The sequence below is a fragment of the Chlamydotis macqueenii genome, chromosome 17, assembly GCF_036417535.1.
Source record: "Chlamydotis macqueenii isolate bChlMac1 chromosome 17, bChlMac1.mat, whole genome shotgun sequence".
NCBI lineage: Eukaryota > Metazoa > Chordata > Aves > Otidiformes > Otididae > Chlamydotis > Chlamydotis macqueenii.
In genome coordinates this window covers 14770372-14787690 of record NC_141572.1, presented here as the reverse complement: position 1 = coordinate 14787690, position 17319 = coordinate 14770372, and the positions used below count along the sequence as shown (strand labels likewise).

The 17319-nt window shown below is 61.8% G+C and overlaps 1 protein-coding gene across 9 annotated transcripts in view; it reads right to left on the bottom strand.

Annotated features, from left to right (window-relative positions):
* Positions 1 to 17319, bottom strand: part of OSBP2 (oxysterol binding protein 2) — a 104196-nt gene that overhangs the window by 23627 nt on the left and 63250 nt on the right. For all 9 annotated transcript variants that reach the window (XM_086761314.1, XM_086761315.1, XM_086761316.1 and 6 more), the window contains one exon: positions 7608 to 7858. In XM_086761314.1, coding sequence (XP_086617440.1) covers positions 7608 to 7858 — 251 coding nt within the window. The remainder of the gene's footprint in view (positions 1 to 7607; positions 7859 to 17319) is intronic.

The window sequence follows — 17319 nt, the reverse complement described above, 5'->3', positions numbered from 1 at the left end:
CCAAAACCACCAACGGGCTCGTTCCAGGCGGCACCTCGTGCCCCAGCAGCGCCCGTTTCTCTTTGGAGACTGCGGACTTGAAACAGAGACGTCTACACCCGGGTGGGAGTGGGATCTGGTCTCACGGTTGCATCTCTGGGACTTTTATTAATTTATCGTGTTGTTCTGGGCCATGTGCCTCAATGCCACAAAGGCACCAGCGTTCCCTGCCACGAGGCAGACTTGGTGCTGCTTAGCCAACCAAACACGCCGCGCCCTGGGTGCGGCTCCTCAAAGACGTCCGCACCCTGGGTCCAACGCAGCCAAGAGCGCCCGGAGCCGACACGACGGCCAGACCCTGCCCGCGGCGAGTGCCACACAGACGTGTAATCACCTCCTGCAATGAGAGCAAATCCGCCAGCCCGGCTGTGTTAACGGGCTCTAATCCCGCACCCGTGCAGCCTTCACGTACCAAATCCACCACCTTCACGTACTCAGCACAAAAAAAGGACATTTTCATTGCGGCTCTGAGAAGCAGAATCAGCCTACAGGGTACGGAGTGATGCCAGCGGCAGCCACGGCCCTGGAAAGAGACAGGGTCTGCTTTCCAAAGCACGGCTCTCCAGCGGAAAAACAACCTCAGCATCTGCGGAATGCTTCGGCGTGCCGGCAGCACTGCCCCCTTCACCCCAAACCTCGCCAAGCAGCGCGCAGCAGCTCCACTGGCGGGTCGGAGGGTCCGGCGGGGCAGCGCAGCGTGCCGACGATGTGCCGGGATCGGGACAGAAGATGCCCAGGGAGAGCTGAGGCCTCATGCTGTGACCTTCTGCTGCAGAGCCCCCACGCTGTGCCCTTGCAGGGTTTCGCTGCTCTCCTTCGGCAGTGCTCGTGTCTTCGACTCTTCCTTCCGATGCTCTTACCCACGTGGTCAGTAGCAGAGCCAAAACGCGTGTGCCAAAAATCACCTTCCCGGGAAGCTCCCGGCATCGGCTCTTCCCCCTCAGGGAGGCGCCTCCCAGCAGCTGCTGCAGTTCCTTCCTTCCTCTCCACTTGCCCGAACCATCAAAACCACCACAGCATCGCGGGGACCCTCGATGGAGCCTGCAAAGCACGAGAGCCAACACCACGAGGGCGGCCGCTCTCCACTTCCAGTGCGCCCCAAGGCCTGGTCCCAGCTCTGGGGCGCTCGCAGAGCTCGGTCCTGGGAATGGCTCTCACAAAAAGATCGATCGAGGCTCTGGCTGGCTGCTTCTTTTCTCCTCTGCCTGACGGAGCAGGCTCCAGGCTGGAAGAGCATCTGGCCCCAGCCGCACGCAGGCGGCTGCGGTGGAGCGAGCAGCTGGCATTGCCCGTGGGCAGCTCCGACCCCGGGATCCGGAGGAAGCCGCTTTGGTTAGTACCTCGGTTTCAGCCTCGCGCAGTGCCTCTGCAAACCACTCTGCTGCAGGAGAAGGAGCCGCCGGGAGCAGCAGCAGCGCTCACCCCACTCCTCTCCCAGCGCTGTAACTTCTTCCTGGGTAAATCTGCAGGAGAGCGGGGCCGCCATTTCAGTGCCTTCTTGTCTGACAGACGCTGGAGGAGGGAGCTGGAGAGAAGCGTCTCTGTGCGAGAGATACACAACCCTCACGGTACCAGGGGCAGAATCCTGAAAGGGATTAACCCAGCGAGGCTTTTTTTGCCCTCCTCGTGTGCCCGTCCCGCCCCAAGGCGCAATAACCAGCAGGCACAGACATGGCAGGGCATCGCCCGCGGCAGGGCATCGCCCGCGGCAGGGCAAGGCTCACCTGGTCACGGCGCTGCGTTTCACACCAGAGGTGATGCCGGCTGGGCCACCTCACGCTTCGGCAGATCGATGTCACGCGCTGCTGACAGCGCAATCCCCGTCCCCGGCACGCTAAGCCCAGCGACACGCGGCCCCACTGAGCCAGCAGCTGCCTGGGCAGAGATGCTCCAAACTCTCCCCTGAAGCTGCAATTAAAAAGTTATCGCTCTCAGATGGAAAACCAGGAGGGCAGAGCGGCGAGAGGCATCCGCGGGGCTGGCGACAACGTGGCATCCATCTTCTCACACGAGGCTCCAAGGGGAGCTCCTGGACAGAGGCCGAAGGCTCCTGGGGTCAGATGACCACAACGAAGAGGAGGAGAGGTGAGAAGCCCCAAGGCACGGTGAGGATGAAGCAGGTTGTTTGCAGTAGCACAGTCGAAAGTCCCAGCAGGCAGGGAGGCCCCACAGACAGCGCGAGGTCCGAGCACCTGTACGCGGGATGGAATCCAGCTGGAAGGACCCAGCAGCACTGGGAATGAGGACGATGAGGGGAGCCGGAGGAAGGCACTGCCTTCCTGATCTGATCAGAGATACCCTCACACCTCTACATGTGAAAAAGCAACAAAATGTTTCAGAGAAAGACACGGCAGCTCCCAGCGCTCCCAGGCTCTGCGTCTCCGCTCCCCTGGGCCCCGGCCCCGCTCCAGCAGCTGTGTGGGCAGGGACAGACCCCAGGGTGCCCCCGGTCACCTTCACCACCTCCCCCGAGGAACAGCGGAGCACGGGCCGGGGTTACTCACTCACCAGCACGGCGCACCCACGGTGAGAACGCCTCAGGCACACGGAGCCCTCGCCGCAGCCTTCCCATCCGACAGGGATTAGGGCTGGGCTGGAGATGTAATCCCCAGGCCAGGGGTTTTCTGGGTCGGTGACATGGTTATCAGCACGCGTGTCGTTAGCACAGCACGGATAATTAACACAGGCCACGTTACACGTGAGAACGAGCTCCTTCTGCGTGACCACCATCGCAACAGTCACAGGGAAGAGAACCCCAGCCCCACTGCGGGGGTTTGCGCTGATTTTAGGGCTCGGGGCCGCCGAGGGCAGCTGGGGGCAATCCCTGCCGCTAACACAGCAAATCCAGGGGCTGAAGCCACCGCTTGCTCGCCGCAGTGCCCGGATTAACCCCTGCGGTGTGAGGATGCGCAGGGCGGAGAGCTCCTCCAGCCCCACTGGCTGTACTGGGGTAAACTGGGAGCAGCCCAGAAGGCCGCTGTTCCCTCCTTGCTCAGCATCTCCATCCCCGCTGCCGGGAGCGCCGTGTGGGCAGAGGGAAGGTCGGGACCGCTGTCCTGCCCCTGTCACACTGGGTTCAGGGACCCCGAGGGACGGCATCGCAAGCCCACCCGCACTGGGACCCGGCCCGGTTGGCACCAGCAGCACCACACCGACCGTGTGGTCACCCCAGCGTCTGGGCCCCAGGGACGAGGTCCGGGAACACTGCATCCCGCAGCTTTGTAAGGAAACGGAGACGCAGATGGCGGTTAACACATCGCTGAAAAAAATCACCCGAAAGCACACACCGGGCTGGAGGCCGCTCCGGTGAACCCGATGCCGCTCAGAGCACGCACTCAGCGTCATCCTGGTTTAATATGGAAACAGTTTTGGGAGCACGGATTAATCACAACAGCAACCCCACGGGAGGCTCAGCACGTCACAAAACCAGCAGGGAAGCTGGGATGTGGGAAGGCAGCTCGCTCCAGCACTGACACCCCAGAGGCCTCCAGATAAACCAAGGGAGCAGCCGTAACCCCCGGCTCCAGCACCCAGACCCTCCACAAACCCACCCAACAGCACCCATCTGTGGGTGCCTCCACTGAAAAGTCTCCAGGAGCCGAGCGCGGCTGCGGGGAGAGGTCGGCTGCTCCCTGAGCCATCGGCACGTGGCACAAGGCCACCCTGTAACCGCTGCGGAGCCGGAGCGCGGCCCCAGAGGGCTCCGGCAGGGAGAAACACTGCGAGGCTGGAGGTGCAGCCGCTGGGATGCCGCTGGGCACCCCGGAGAGGCTGAAATGAGCAGCCCGCGGCGTCTTCCCCGGGGAGAGGCAGCACGTAGTGTGAGCGATGTCACTTCTGGTGCGAGCGCTGTGTTTCACACACTTAAAACGCCCTCCCTGCAGGGACAGAAGGTGGAAGGATGCTCTTTGCTGATGTCTCCAGACATGCCAGCGCTCCAGACATGTTCGTTCCTGCAGGAAAGGAAACCCCGCTGGGGAAGCGGGCGCTGGCACCCTCTGCGCGACGCGCTTGGGCGGCCACCAGCGTGGTGCTCCTCATAAACCTCGAGGGACAAGGCCAACGAACCAGGAGCAACGCACAGCCAGGCCCAGGTGCTGCTGCTCTCCGTCCCCACGTCCCTTACGGAAGCACACAGCGAGCCAAGAGCAGAGCGCAGCTCCTGCGCGCTCACCCGCAGCTCAGCCGCCCCCACGCTGCGGCGCAGCAAACCCCTCTCCCATTAAAAGCCCATTTCCCATTAAAAGCCCATTTCTAGCAACCCCCATGGCACCGTGAGCTCTTCCTGATGCCCAAACCGGCTTCCTCAGCGTGTCTGCACGGCCCTCCTGCCTGCTGTCTGCTGCTAAATGATGAGAGAGGAGCTTCCCCCGCTGCTTGGAGGATTCTACGCAATTCAGCACAGCACTCTCCGTCTCTGTGCCTCCAATTATCCGTTTTATTTGTTGCTCCTTATTTTTACGTACCGCCCACTCCTCCACGGCAGATTGCGACTTGCTTTTCTGCGTCTCCTCCTCGTCGCTCCTCAGAGCCCTGCTGCCACGGGGCACCTTGGTCCCGGCGCAGCTGAACTCTGCCGCGCACCTCGCCCAGCGTGGTGTTACGTGAGGTTCAGGTGGGAGCAGAGCGAACAGGTGGCTCGCAGAGCTCCAGGCTTAAATTTCAGCCCTGCAACAGTCACTGTCTTCGTGTTTCAGATCCTCCCCCATAACGCCAAGGTCCGGCACGTCTCGCTCTGCCTCTGCCCAAATCTTCCTCCGTCATCCCGAGCATCACTCACCCAGGGCAGCCCCAGCCGGAGGAGACGTACGCGGAGCCGGCCGAGGCAGGCACCCAGAGCACGCAGCGAGGTCACCTTCGCAGGGAAGCTCTTCCGTTTACATATGTATTTATTTATTCCTACTTGCTTGCTGCCGCTCCCCGCGGCTCCGGGGACATTTACATAATCGGATCACAGGCGGCTGGATGGAAACCACGCACGTCGGCCTGGAGCATCCATCCCTTCCCGCTGCGGGCAGCAAAGCCCAGCCCCGTCACGGCCCTTGTGCGCCGGCCAGGTCCCAGCCAGGAGCGGGACCCAAGCGCAGAGCCCAGCACCATTCGGGAAGAGGGCAGGGGCAGCCCCAGCTCCTGGGGGTTTGTCCTAGCCGGCGGCTCAGGGGTCTGAACCCCTCTGCACTGCTCAGGGGTGCAACCAAAAAAAGAAGTGAAGGTAGTGCGATCTCAGCAATGAACGAGCAGCGCTGCGCGTCACCATCGCCAGGCGTGGACGTGAGACACAGCATCTCCTGCAAAAGCAGACTGCTGCTGCGCGGGCAGAGGCGATGCTCCGGAAGGCAGGATTTGGCCACGCCGAGTGGGAGCAGATCCGTGAGGTTTGGTGCTGCGGCCAGGGCAGAGCACGGACGTGGAGCATCCCCACGCCTGCACCTGCTGGCTGGGACCTCACTGGGGAAAAGCCGGCAGGCAAGGGATGTTTAATTTCTCCTGCAAGAAGAAATTTCTTCCTCTTCTGATCAGCTCATCCCTGTGCTCCCACGGGACGCATGGCCCCGAGAAGCCCCGGGGAGACAGCGGGGCAGGAGCAGGAGCAGGCCGTACCTTCACCCGCTGCCAGGAGATGGCTGGAGTCCCCGCGTTTCCCTGCAGCGACGTTTTGTGTTTTGGTACAGCAGATTTCAGGAGCTCTGGCTGCACAAAGCCACTCCCTACCCCACGGGAGACTCCCTGGGCAGCGTCCGCGCAGCAGCTCGCAGAAGGCATCACCGCACGCTGAACAGACGCAGAGGGATCCGCACAGGAACAGGTGACAACGCAGCCGGGAGCACCGGCCCACCACAACAGGGTGGTCAGGCTTCAGCCCCCCTCTCTCCCAGCCCCAACACCCCTGCCCTGCTCGCTCTCCTCCTTTCTTGTCCCCAAAGCGTCACTGTTTCACGGGGGTTAGTGTCCCCCGCCCGCAGCTCTGTCACCTCCCCCTGGAACGACGGGCTCACCAGCAGGCTAGGAGATCCGCAACCACCACCCCATCCTGCTGCTCCCACATCACAGCCTCTCCCCTCGGACGCCTCCTCGAGACGCCCAGCCGCGGGCTGGAGCACACAAGGACGCTGTTAAAAGCAGATCTCTGACATCCCCCTGAAACCACGTGCCCCACTCCCTCCCTGGCCCCTCTCACCTGCTTTGGCCAAGCCGTGTTTTTACCATTTTGTCCCTGTACAGCAGTTTTTGCACTATTTCCCACCACCCAGACAGCCTCACTCAAGCTTTTGCCACACCACAGCCACCGCAACCTCCTCCTCTCTAGGCTGGACGCAGTAAATGCTACTCCGCTCATCCCTTCCCAAAAAATCCTCTCCCCAGCCATTCCCCGCCCGCGTCCCATCGCCGGTCTGCCTCCGAGCAGCAAACCCCCGCCGCTACCTCGCGCCGTTCACGACACGCTGCCGCCCCCGCTCCAAAAAACTTCAACAAACTCTCCACGGCAAGAGCGCTGCTCAGGCACCCCCAACGCCGCTCCAAAATCAAGATGCCAGCTCAGGAAGCTCTTTTCCCCCATGACTACAAAATCCTGCGAGTGGGGACGGGGAGGATGCTGCAATCGCGGGGCTCCCGAGTGCCCTCCGGCTCCCGCTGGGGATGATTGTTATTTTTTAAAAGCTCCGTGAATCACCACACGACCTCCTTTTGTCAGGGCTGGGTCAGCACAGCGATAGTGCTGCTCCATTCACAACTCCCCGCGCTCTGTGTTCGTGTGTTATTCCAGCTCTGTTAGGCTTTTGGTTGTTTTTTTTCCCTTTAAATATTTTATTTAGTTTTACTCTCTCTTTCCTTCCACTAAGGGAAAATCAGGCTCCCCGGGAAGGCCTGTCTCCCTGCGATGGAGGCAGATCCACACTCCAAACAGAAGCTGTCCAAAAAATAATCAGAAAGCACCGTCACGCCGCACGAGGCAGGGAGCAGCGCTGGTGCCGGCACACGCCTCACAACCTCCAACCAACCGCTCCGGGAGAGCGCAGCTCCCGGACCCCGAGGGGGTTAAATCCGCTGGTCGTGTCAAACACGGGCGGCTTCATGGAAGTCAGGAAGGATAGGAGCGCTGGGGGACGTGGGTCTGGATCCACAGCAGGCAACGGGCTCTGAATTGCTGCGCCAGCCAGAAGGGCACCCCCAAAACCCCCTGTGCACCCCCAGCCTCCGCTTTGCCCGGCTTTACATCCACAATGTCCTATTCCAGAGCAGCCAGCCTGGAAAGGACGCCGTAAGGATGCAGCAGGTCTGCGTCTCGAGGGGTTACACGTGCCTGTGCCTGCTCCCCGGGATGCACCTTCCCAACTTCCCGCGCCCTCAGCAGGGTGCGGAGCCGGCACCGAGCCCCCGGCCGTGCCCCAGCGCCGCGCTCACACGAGCGAACACAGCTCTCGCGGAAAGCTGGTGCCCGGGGAGCAAACGGGGCCGTGCCGGAGGGAGGAAGGATGATGGAGGAAGGATGATGGAGGAAGAGGAGGAGAAAAACGCTTCTCCCTCTGCCTCCTCGCGACCACGGCGGCTCAGCCGGCAGCACTTACGTTGATCATAGCATTGGAGGTGATGCGGAAGAGCGTGGCTCGTTCGTTCACTGCCTTGATCTTCTCGCCGCTCTCCGCCGGCAGCTTCAGGTTCTCCAGCTCGCTGAGCGAGCGCTGCAGGGCCGCCCCGTGCTTCGCGATCAGGTCATTGCAGGTGCTCAGATCCTCCAGCTTACTCGAGAGGGTTTTCAACGTGCCGTGCAGCTCGCTCTTGTCTGACTGCGAGGCGGGCTCCTCGTCGCCGGAGTCATCTGCAAAGGGAGGGATGGAGAGGAAAAAAAAAAAAAAACAGTTTCCATGGTTACCCCCTGACCGAGCTAACCCGCCAGCACGGCAGCAGGGGCACCTCCCGCCTCCCCCCGCTGCACTGGCGGCTCTGCCGGGGTGGAGGTCATAGCCACCGCGTCCCCCGAGCGGAGCGCGGTGCAAAGGAGCGACCCAGCACCCCGCAGAGGTGTCCGAAGGGCTCATGTGGCCGTCACCAGGATTTGGTGCGGGGCTGGGTGACGGGGGGTGGCACGGGAGCGGTGTGCTGGTACCACTGGGAAAGGGCCACGCGCCAAACCTCCCCATCCCGCGTGTGGCCACGGGAGCCAGGCACAGTGTCAACGCACCCTCACCGGAACCAGACCTCACCGGGACTCTGCTGTGGGCAGGACAAACTACTTCACCCAAGGGGAACGGGGCAAAGACACCAGGGAGAGTGACAGTCGGTATCCAAAATCATCATCACGCCTTCCGAGGGTGGAAAACTCCACATCAGCATCGTGGGCACAGCAGGAATGGTTATCCCTGCAACTCCAGAGCACCGGAGTGACAGCGAACCAGAAAACCAACGCAAAACTGAGCGGCGAGTGTAACACAGCCTTTCCTCAGACCATCCCACCACTCCCCTGCTGAGGGCACAGGGGGTGCGTGGCTCCGAGAGGCGGCCTGCAGCCCACCCTTACGTTCAAAGTTCAGCCAAGGCTTCTCCAGGTGCGCCCGAAAACCACTGAGACAGCAGAGCACGGAGCAGCCCCTTCATCTCCCCTCCCTCAGCAGAACAGAACAGAACCATTCTGTTCCTGCGTTAAAAAGTGACAGGGACCAGCAAAACCTGCCTGCAGCTCCTCTCCCAGGACAGGGGCAGTCGGGGATGAGGATGTCCCCCACGCCAGCCAGGCGGAGACACACCGTGGAGCTGCGAGGCGCGGACCTCGGGGATGCCTCGGTTGAAGCCCACCACCTCGCGGGGCCGCAGGGAAAGGAGAACGGCCCGCACTGCCCCGACAGGTGAGCGCCTGCGTTTGGTTCCTGGCGCGTTTACATCTCTCCAAATGCTGTACATTCCGAGACTGGTGTTCAGCCGTGGCTCCTATCGAGTCCACTGCTCCGGGGGCCAACTAAGGACAACGAGAGCGCCCTCCGAGTACCGAAGCTGTATTTCTAAGGCAAGAGCCCCAGCAATCTGGGGAACAGAAAAGGACCATCAACTCGGAGTGGAAGCAGCAGCGGAGCAGAGCGCGGTGCTCCATCAAGCTATGGAGCTACCCAGAAAGGATGCCATGGGACAAGGAGGCACAGCCCAGGGACAAGGCTTATCCTCCACAGCGCACTCATCTCAGGGATGGCAGGAGAAGAAAATCGAGCTCCCAACATCAGAAGGACGTGGAGCTGTTGGAGAGGGTCCAGAGGAGGCCACGCAGATGCTGACAGGGCTGGAGCAGCTCTGCTGTGAGGCCAGGCTGAGAGAGCTGGCGCTGCTCAGCCTGGAGCAGAGGAGGCTCCGGGGAGACCTGAGAGCGGCTCCCAGTGCCCAAAGGGGGCTGCAGGAAAGGTGGGAGAGACTCTTGAGCACGGCCTGGTGTGACAGGATGAGGGGTGATGGTTTTAAAATAGAGGGAGGCAGATTCAGACTGGACATCAGGAAGAGATGTTTTACACTGAGGGTGGTGGAGCACTGGCCCAGGTTGCCCAGAGAGGTGGTGGATGCCCCATCCCTGGAAACATTCCAGGCCAGGTTGGCCGGGGCTCTGAGCAACCTGATCTGGTTGGAGATGTCCCTGCTCCTGGCAGGGGGGTTGGACTGGATGGGCTTTGAAGGTCCCTTCCAACTGTAACCATTCTCCGATCCTATCAAAGCCCTGCTGGGAAACAGGGCACAGAGCAAAACACAGGTGGCTGACGGAGCACCAGGGCAGCATCTCCCAGTGCAACCATTCGGTCTGCCTGCAACCCAGCCCCGAGCCCCCACGGCACAGACACCTCTGACAAACACGAGGAGCAGCCGCTGATGACAGGAGATGACACGGCTCCTGGCCACCAAGGACAAAGGGGTGACAGAGCCAGGATTGACAGCACCTGCGGGAAGCCGACCCAGACCTTCCCGAGGAGGGCGGGCAGCCAGCTGAGGGGAAGCGACTGAGCCGCACAGCCGGGCGGGACAGCACCAGCGCTTTGGAAAGACGCACAGCACCAGGGAAGCGTCCAGCACAGGCGGAGGTGACAGGCAGGGGAAGGGAACGGGAACAAGCAGGACTCGGAGGGCTCCGTCTCAGGAGGGCACACAGAGGTACCACTGCGATGGGCACAGGCTTACACCACGGGCACCTTGTACGTGTCAACTGGAAAAGATCCAGCAAGAACACTGAAGCCACTTTTCCACGAGTAAGGAAAACAACCACGGCCTCCCTAAGGCCCTCTTCCTGTTTGAAATGCTCCAAGAATTTCCAGAGAGCCTTTCAGCCTGGGCACACACGAGGCGCTCTGGGTCCCCGGCAGCACACGCTCCCCCTGAGCTGCGAGCGCGGTCTTTGTACCTGTCCTGAGCTGGTGCTCCGACGGACGGAGCACGCTGCGCCCTGCAGCACCCGGCCGCTCGCTGGGAGAGGGACACGGTGCCGCTGCTGCTGCTCAGAGCCGTCTCCCCGCGGCTTTCCAAGGGCAGCCCTGGGCAGAGGCTTCAATCCATCCCCTTTCATGGTCTCCCACGCGTCTCTCCTCGGCCACCACATCCAGCACGAGCCCTCACGGGACCCACCGCGCAGCAACACGGCTGCCAGCTCGCAAGGCTCCGTCCACCGCCGCTGCCTCCAATGGGGCTGCACCCCGCTCCTCTCCAGCCGTGAGGTCCGGACGCTGCTCCAGCAGGTCCACCCAGGGCACCGCCCTCGTCCCACGGCACCGCACGCACCACGGGCGCCGGGCCGAACGCCGCCCAGAGCTCGGGCGCGCAGGGAGGGCACGGGACGGCGGTGGTGTTGACGCACGCTGGCCGGAGCCACGTATTTCCCATTCCAGAGCTTCAGCTCTCTCCAGGCACGCGTCCGCGCCCTCCTTCAGCATCCCGGCAGGCCTCCCGGGCCAGGCGAGCCGCCCGCGCTCCAGAACACAGACAGGAACACCTCTCCGGAGCATCCGGGATCTGATCGCTAGCCAGGTCGGTCTTTAATGGCCAATTTACAATATATCACGGTGTTTTATCAAATTACCAGGAGCAGGAGGCAACCACACCAGCTCGGCTTTCGTGGCAGACAGGGGCCAGGCATCTGCCACCGCTAATTACACCAAATCCACCATTACCTCCGCGGGACGCAAGGGCACAAGCCAAATCTGTGATTTTACCGTTTGCAGACATGGGTACTGCTTCCCAAAGCTCATTTTATCTGTTTACAAAGACTGCAAAAACTGTGCCAAGCGCAGAAGCATCTCCCTGCCTGTCCCTGGCAGTACTTAACCCCAAGTCCCTCCCGCTCCCATTTTCCCCTCCTCTCCCCATACAAAACCCCTCTTCCCACTGCAGCCCCACAGTCCCAGACCGTTAAAACGCCCCAACGCAGGGACGGCACCACTCAGCGATGAACAGGCTCCATCCTTTGCCAGGGCCCATCGCTGCCCGTTTAACGAGGCTGCGGTAACGATCCCCGCTGGCACGCTCGGCTCGAGGCAGGAGGCACGAACGCAGCGTGGCCCATTTTTTTTTTTTTTTTATCCCTGTGCAGAATTACATAAATGCCTCAAAGCCCAGGAGAAAGGGGGAAGGCTGCTGGGTCAGGCTGGTAGCTGAGCTGAACGCCCCTCACCTGCTCCACGGCTGCTTTCACGGCCACGCCAGGATGCTGGTGGGGTGGGGAGGAAGATCTCACCCTCCTCCTCCTCCTGCCTGTACAAACGGAGGAATGGAAGGTCAGATCCTCGGCTGAGGCTGCGGACTTCAAACAGGACCTCCAAGCCAGAGCGTCGTGGTGCAGCCGCGGAGGAGTGACGCGCAGCGAAAGCACACCCAACGCAGAGGACGGAAAACTCATTACCTCCCTCCACCCCCAGTAAGCATATCCCCACAACCGGCACGGCCTCCGCGCCCAGGACACAGAGACCTGGACCAACTCAGGCTTCCGTGACGCGAGGTAAAATAAAAATATCTCAAGCAATGTAATTTGCTGTAGTTACCCCAAATCAAAGCGCGGGGAGAAGGAGACACAGCCCCAGCTACAATCAAACGAGAGCAAGTGCCAGCAGAAAGGATCGCGCAAAGCGCCCAAACCACCTCGCTGCCACCCCGCCCGAGCGGAGCGCCGACACCGGCTCTGGAGACGGGCGTCCAACCCGCCCCGCAGCACCAGCGCAGGCCAAGCAGGACCGACCAAGCACCTGGAAACTCCTCATCCCTCGCTTCGCTCCCTGAAGGTTTTTGGCTTGTCGGTGGTTATGGTTATCGGTGAAATTCTGGCCCCAGGAAAGCTCGGAGGCTGAACGAGGAGCGTCACCTACAGGTGCAGCACCCAGAAAAGCATCCTAAAAGGGCCAGAAAAAAGCAGAACCGCAGCCCTGCGGGGCCCATCACAATGAACAGAAGAGCAGCGTGTGCTCTTCCGATTATTTTTCAAATTATCCTCACGTTGCCTCCCCTCCATCCTCCTCCACTTGCTCCAAACACAGCACTCGCTGGAGACTTCGGCATCCTCCAGTGCCAGGCTGCCGGCAGCACGCTACTCTCCAGCCCGGGGCAGGGAGGCGTGAGGACCAGTGCTGCCCTTCGCCTTTCCCCTGGGAGCCCGAGGGAAAGCTGACCCAAAGCCAAAATAAACTGAAACACAAGCCCATGCCTTTCCCGAAGCGACCAGCAGCCTCTCAGATCTCCACCAGCTCCGGTCCAATGCCTTGCTGGGAAGAGCAGCACCAGATCTGCACGGAGAGGCCCTGCTTCCACACCATCTCCACTCAGCTTTCCAGTTGGTTTCTTGACACCACCAAGCCAGCCACAACAGGAACGTTCCCCGTTTGTCCCTGCGGCACAGCTGGGTGGGGACAGGGTTGGCCAGGGTGTGGACAACCCCTCCCATCTCGGGGAGGACAGTCCCAGGGAATTCCCTTTGCTTCAGCAGCGCAAGAACCACCAACGGCCATGGTTCCTGCTGGAGATTACCGGTGACGTGCTGGAGGAGAGAGGAGCAGCGACGTTTGCTGCTGGGGATAAAGGACTCACTCACCCAGAAAGGCGAAACGGCCGCAAGCCATCGCCTCGAGGTCTTCCCCTGGAGCACGGCCAAACGCCGCGGCGCTGGGGCTGCCTCCCTCATCCGAGCCTTCGTATCAACTCAGCCAGGAAAAAAACATTGATTGTACTTTGCTGAAGCTGGTGAAACAACCTGAAGGTCAGGAAATACCCACAGAGAGAGATTCTGCCCAGGGCTCCTCACTGGAGGGCAGAGACCGCAGGAGATTTGCAGAAGCAAATCTGCAACCGGGCCCGGCAAAGTCACGGCACCGGGGACGTCCACAGCTGCCCGAGCGGGAGCTTCCTAACCGCAGCGACTCCAGATCACAAAGCCTCTTGGAAGGTGGAGAAACTCACGTTCCTAAACGCTTGGGAGCCAGGGCAGGGGAAGACACAACTCCTGACGATTTTTTCCACTCCTGGCAATGGGTCCAACTCGGAAGAACCCTGTTGAGGGCAAAGCTGCTCCTCACCGCAACCCAGCTGCTCCTCACCACAGCCCCACCTGTCCTAACCCAGATGTCCATGCTGGGACATCTGCGCAGCTTTGCTGTCAGCTTCCCAACGCACCAGAGGAACGATCAAGGCAGGGCAGCATCCCTCGCTGGCCCACCACAGCCCCACCACCACGGGAGAGCTTCACGAGGACTGGAACACCCAGGACACCACCCAACAGGCTCCCGCTGCAAAGTTTTCCAGGACAGCAAAGGCATCCCAACCCAAAATGAGTGTTCCCCACGGCTTCGGGGAGCAGGTTCCACACAAGCAGGGGATAAGGAGGAAGCAGAACCGGGGCAGCAAGGACTTGCTGAGGTGGGGGATGCTCTGTGCTCATTGACTCTGGATGTCACCCTTACACCTTTCCCCAGTTTGGCCCTTTTGGATCCTCAGCTCCAAGCCCGAGGTGCCTCCCAGCAGCTCCTCAATCGCCCTGAACCTCAAACCAATGTCCACGGGCTGGGCAGAGCCCGGGCGGAGCGGGGGCTGCGTGTCCGGCATCAGCAACAAGCACGGAGGCCGCGCAGGAGCCAGGAAGGCATCCCTGCTCCCTCCACAGAGGAGCTGCGTCCCCTCAAGGACACAAACATGGCTTCACCACACGGTTTCCATCCATGGCACCCTCCAACGCAGCCCCCAGCACACCCTGCCCCTGCAGAGTGGGGGTCCCTGCTGTGGACCCCCCCTCTGTTCACCCAGGACAGCGGTGCTCTGCCAAACCTTCACCCGCTCTGCGCCGGGCACCAGCCCGTGCTGCCCGCAGCCGCTCTCTGCCAGCCGCTCTCTGCAGAAGAGCGATCCTCCCCAGAGGAGCAAGCCTCCGGTGAGATGGCGGGGGGGCCGCCCGGTCCACGCGGGGATGCGGGTGCCCCTGGAGCCCCCTCGAGCGGCAGCACGTCCCTGGCTCGCGAGCTTCACCTCGGCTCACCCCGCTCCTCAGCACGCGCCAGGTTTGTAACAAAAGGCAGACGTTTCGCAAGAATCCACCTCGCTCTGCTACCGCAAACGAAAGCCACCCAAGAAATAAACGTGAAGGGCTGGCAGCAAATATTTGATAACAAATTGTGAGGCTGTTCTCGCTCCTGTGCCTTGGACGAGCCAGCCCAGCTTTCACAGCAGGAGCAAGGCTTCTGCCCTTCCCAAACTCCGTCCCCCGGAGGCCTCCTCATGCCCATCGGTGGGACACGGGGACCACGGGCGATTTGAACCCGTCCCCATCTCCGTCCCGCAGCCAAGCTGTGTGCCGGACACCCAGGACTCGGTGCTGCCCGCTGGGAGCTCGGGCCGGAGGCCGCCCGGGGCGCAGGTCTGGGGCTGAACCCGGGTGCAAGGTGCCATCAGCCCCCAGCACAGTCAGACCCCAAACGCCGCCTTTCCCCTCCGCCGTGACACGCAAGCGCGGCAGCGCGGGCCCGGCCCCCAGGCCCCACCATAACCCACGTAACGGGCCCAAGGCCGGCAAAATCCTTCCCCCCCGCACCAGGGGGGTGCACAAACGCAGCTGCCATCTCATGAACCGCACTTCCCGTCGCTGGCGACGCGCACGGGAAACATCTGCGAGCGAGGGCTCACACGAGACAGACACCACCGTTCACAGCGGCTTTGAACAAACCTCCTCTCCAGGAGCACGCACGGCTTTCATCTCGCAGAACGCGCGTAGCTCCACACACCCTAAAGACACCCGGCTCCGTGAGCCGAGCCCCCCGGTTCCCCACCCCGTACTTCGGTGTGACTTGCGAGCCACCCCAAAGGCAAGCTGCTGCAGTTTTTATTTGTAGGGCACTGCCACGAAGCAGTTGCTATAGGAACGGCCAGCCTCGCGGTAAGCTGGGAAGATTATTTTTGGAGCTGCGATGCTATTTAATCTCTGTAAAATGGCTCGGCAGCTACCGGCCGTAAGCCTCTCCGGGCTTGTTTCTCAGCGTCTCCAGAGGAGGCCATTGAAGCAGAAGCTCCCTCGCTTTCCGCCTCTAAAACCTCCCCCAGCTGAATATTTCCCGTTGCCGGCGATCTCTCTGGGGCTGGTGGGAAAGCTGCCGGCTGGAGGCACAGGCAGACGCGTCCCCGTGCTGGTGACAGGCCAGGGTTTTGCACCAGTGACAGGGGGCCCGCCGGAGGCACCGCCGTGCGGCGCACCCACCCCGAAATCGTCGGGGAGACCTGGAGCAGCCCCAGGGTGCTGCTGCTCGCAGCCGGGTTGTTTCGGTGCTGCCCCTGGATGAGCAGAGCTGGGAAAGGCCCTTCCGGAGGGACAAGGATAGAGCAGGGGGAAGGAGAGGGCTGGAGGGGCTCAGCGCCAGACCTTTTGGTCTGAAACGCCCAAACTGCGCCCGGAGCCTGGCTGCGACGTCTGCGGCGCAAAGCACCACAGCTACGTGGCACCGCACCACGGCTGGGGCAGGCAACTGATCCGCGCTTACCTTCCCCTCCGGGTCCTCTCCATTCCTCTCCCTACATCCTGCACCCTCCTTCTCCCCTCCATGAGCGGAGAACTTTCCCTTCCCAAGCACCCTCACTCTCAGAAAGCATCCTCACCCTTCCTACACCCCCTGCAACCTCAAACCCCTCCTCGAGCCCCCTGCAACCTCAAACCCCTCATCCACCGCTTCATCGAAGCCCCTGGAGCCTCTCAAAGGCAGGGCCGGCCCCGGGCAAGAAATTCCCTCTGGCTTTCTGCTGGTAGGAAACGGGAATGGGCAGGGTGTGCGGGATCGATACCGCAGGAGCAGAGACGAGCCAGACCGGCTCCCGCACCACGGAGGCGCCGAGCAACACAACGGCTCGGTCCTCCATCAGCTCAAGTGGCCAGGGCACCCACGGGTGAACGCAGCGTCCATCGCTGGAACAGGAAGAAGAAGGGGAAGCAACGGAAGCCAGATGCAGGGTCGCTGACTGCTGCTGACACCCGTTTGAACGCAGAGCTGGCTGTGCTGGAAAAGGAGCTCAGCCGACCTAGGGGCCTTAGGGTGGCCCCCGGGGTGGCAGCGGTATTCTGGAGGGAGGATGCAGGTGATGCTGGGTGACGTCGGGCTGTCCAGAGAGCTCCTGGCTTGTGTCTGTAGCCCATCCCACGTTTTCTCGGAGACCGTTTCCCCAGCGCGATACGCATTAACACGGCCAAGCCCCTCTTCCAGAGCGCTTTGGCTGTAGACATCCAAAAGCACCTGCACGGCGTCCCTCCCCCGCCAGCCGGCCACCAAGTTCAGGGGCGCGAGCACCGCAGGAGCTGCAAGCCATCGGGCATCAGAGCCACAACAAAGCGACCACCTGAAGTGTCCTCTCCCAGGTGGAAGAAGGAAGGCGCCAAGGTGGGGCGGCACCGTCCACGGCACAGCGCCGAACCCGAGCGTCTCCGCCGGCGATGCACGGTGCCGGGGTGGTACCACAGGCACCGCAGAGCTGAGGCCGCGGTGCTGCGCTGCAAACACGCAGGGCAAGTCTCGTGTGCATGAGAAGTGACAGGGCAGTAGAAGACTCCATCATTTCTTCCAAGTAAAACCCAAATGAGCTCATCACAGGCTGCTTGTACAGCACGGCAACGCCACAGAGTCCCGCTGCTTACGACAACACCAGCCGCCCAACAAGAGCGCGTTTTGGCTGCGAGAAATCCCACAGCTCTTCTCACCATACCAGCGAGGAGCTAAGCCAGATCAGCTCACCGCGGAAAAGCACTTTCCCCAGGCGGGCAACAACTCAGCCAGCAGACGCGCGGCCGCAAGCAGTCCCAGCGCAGCG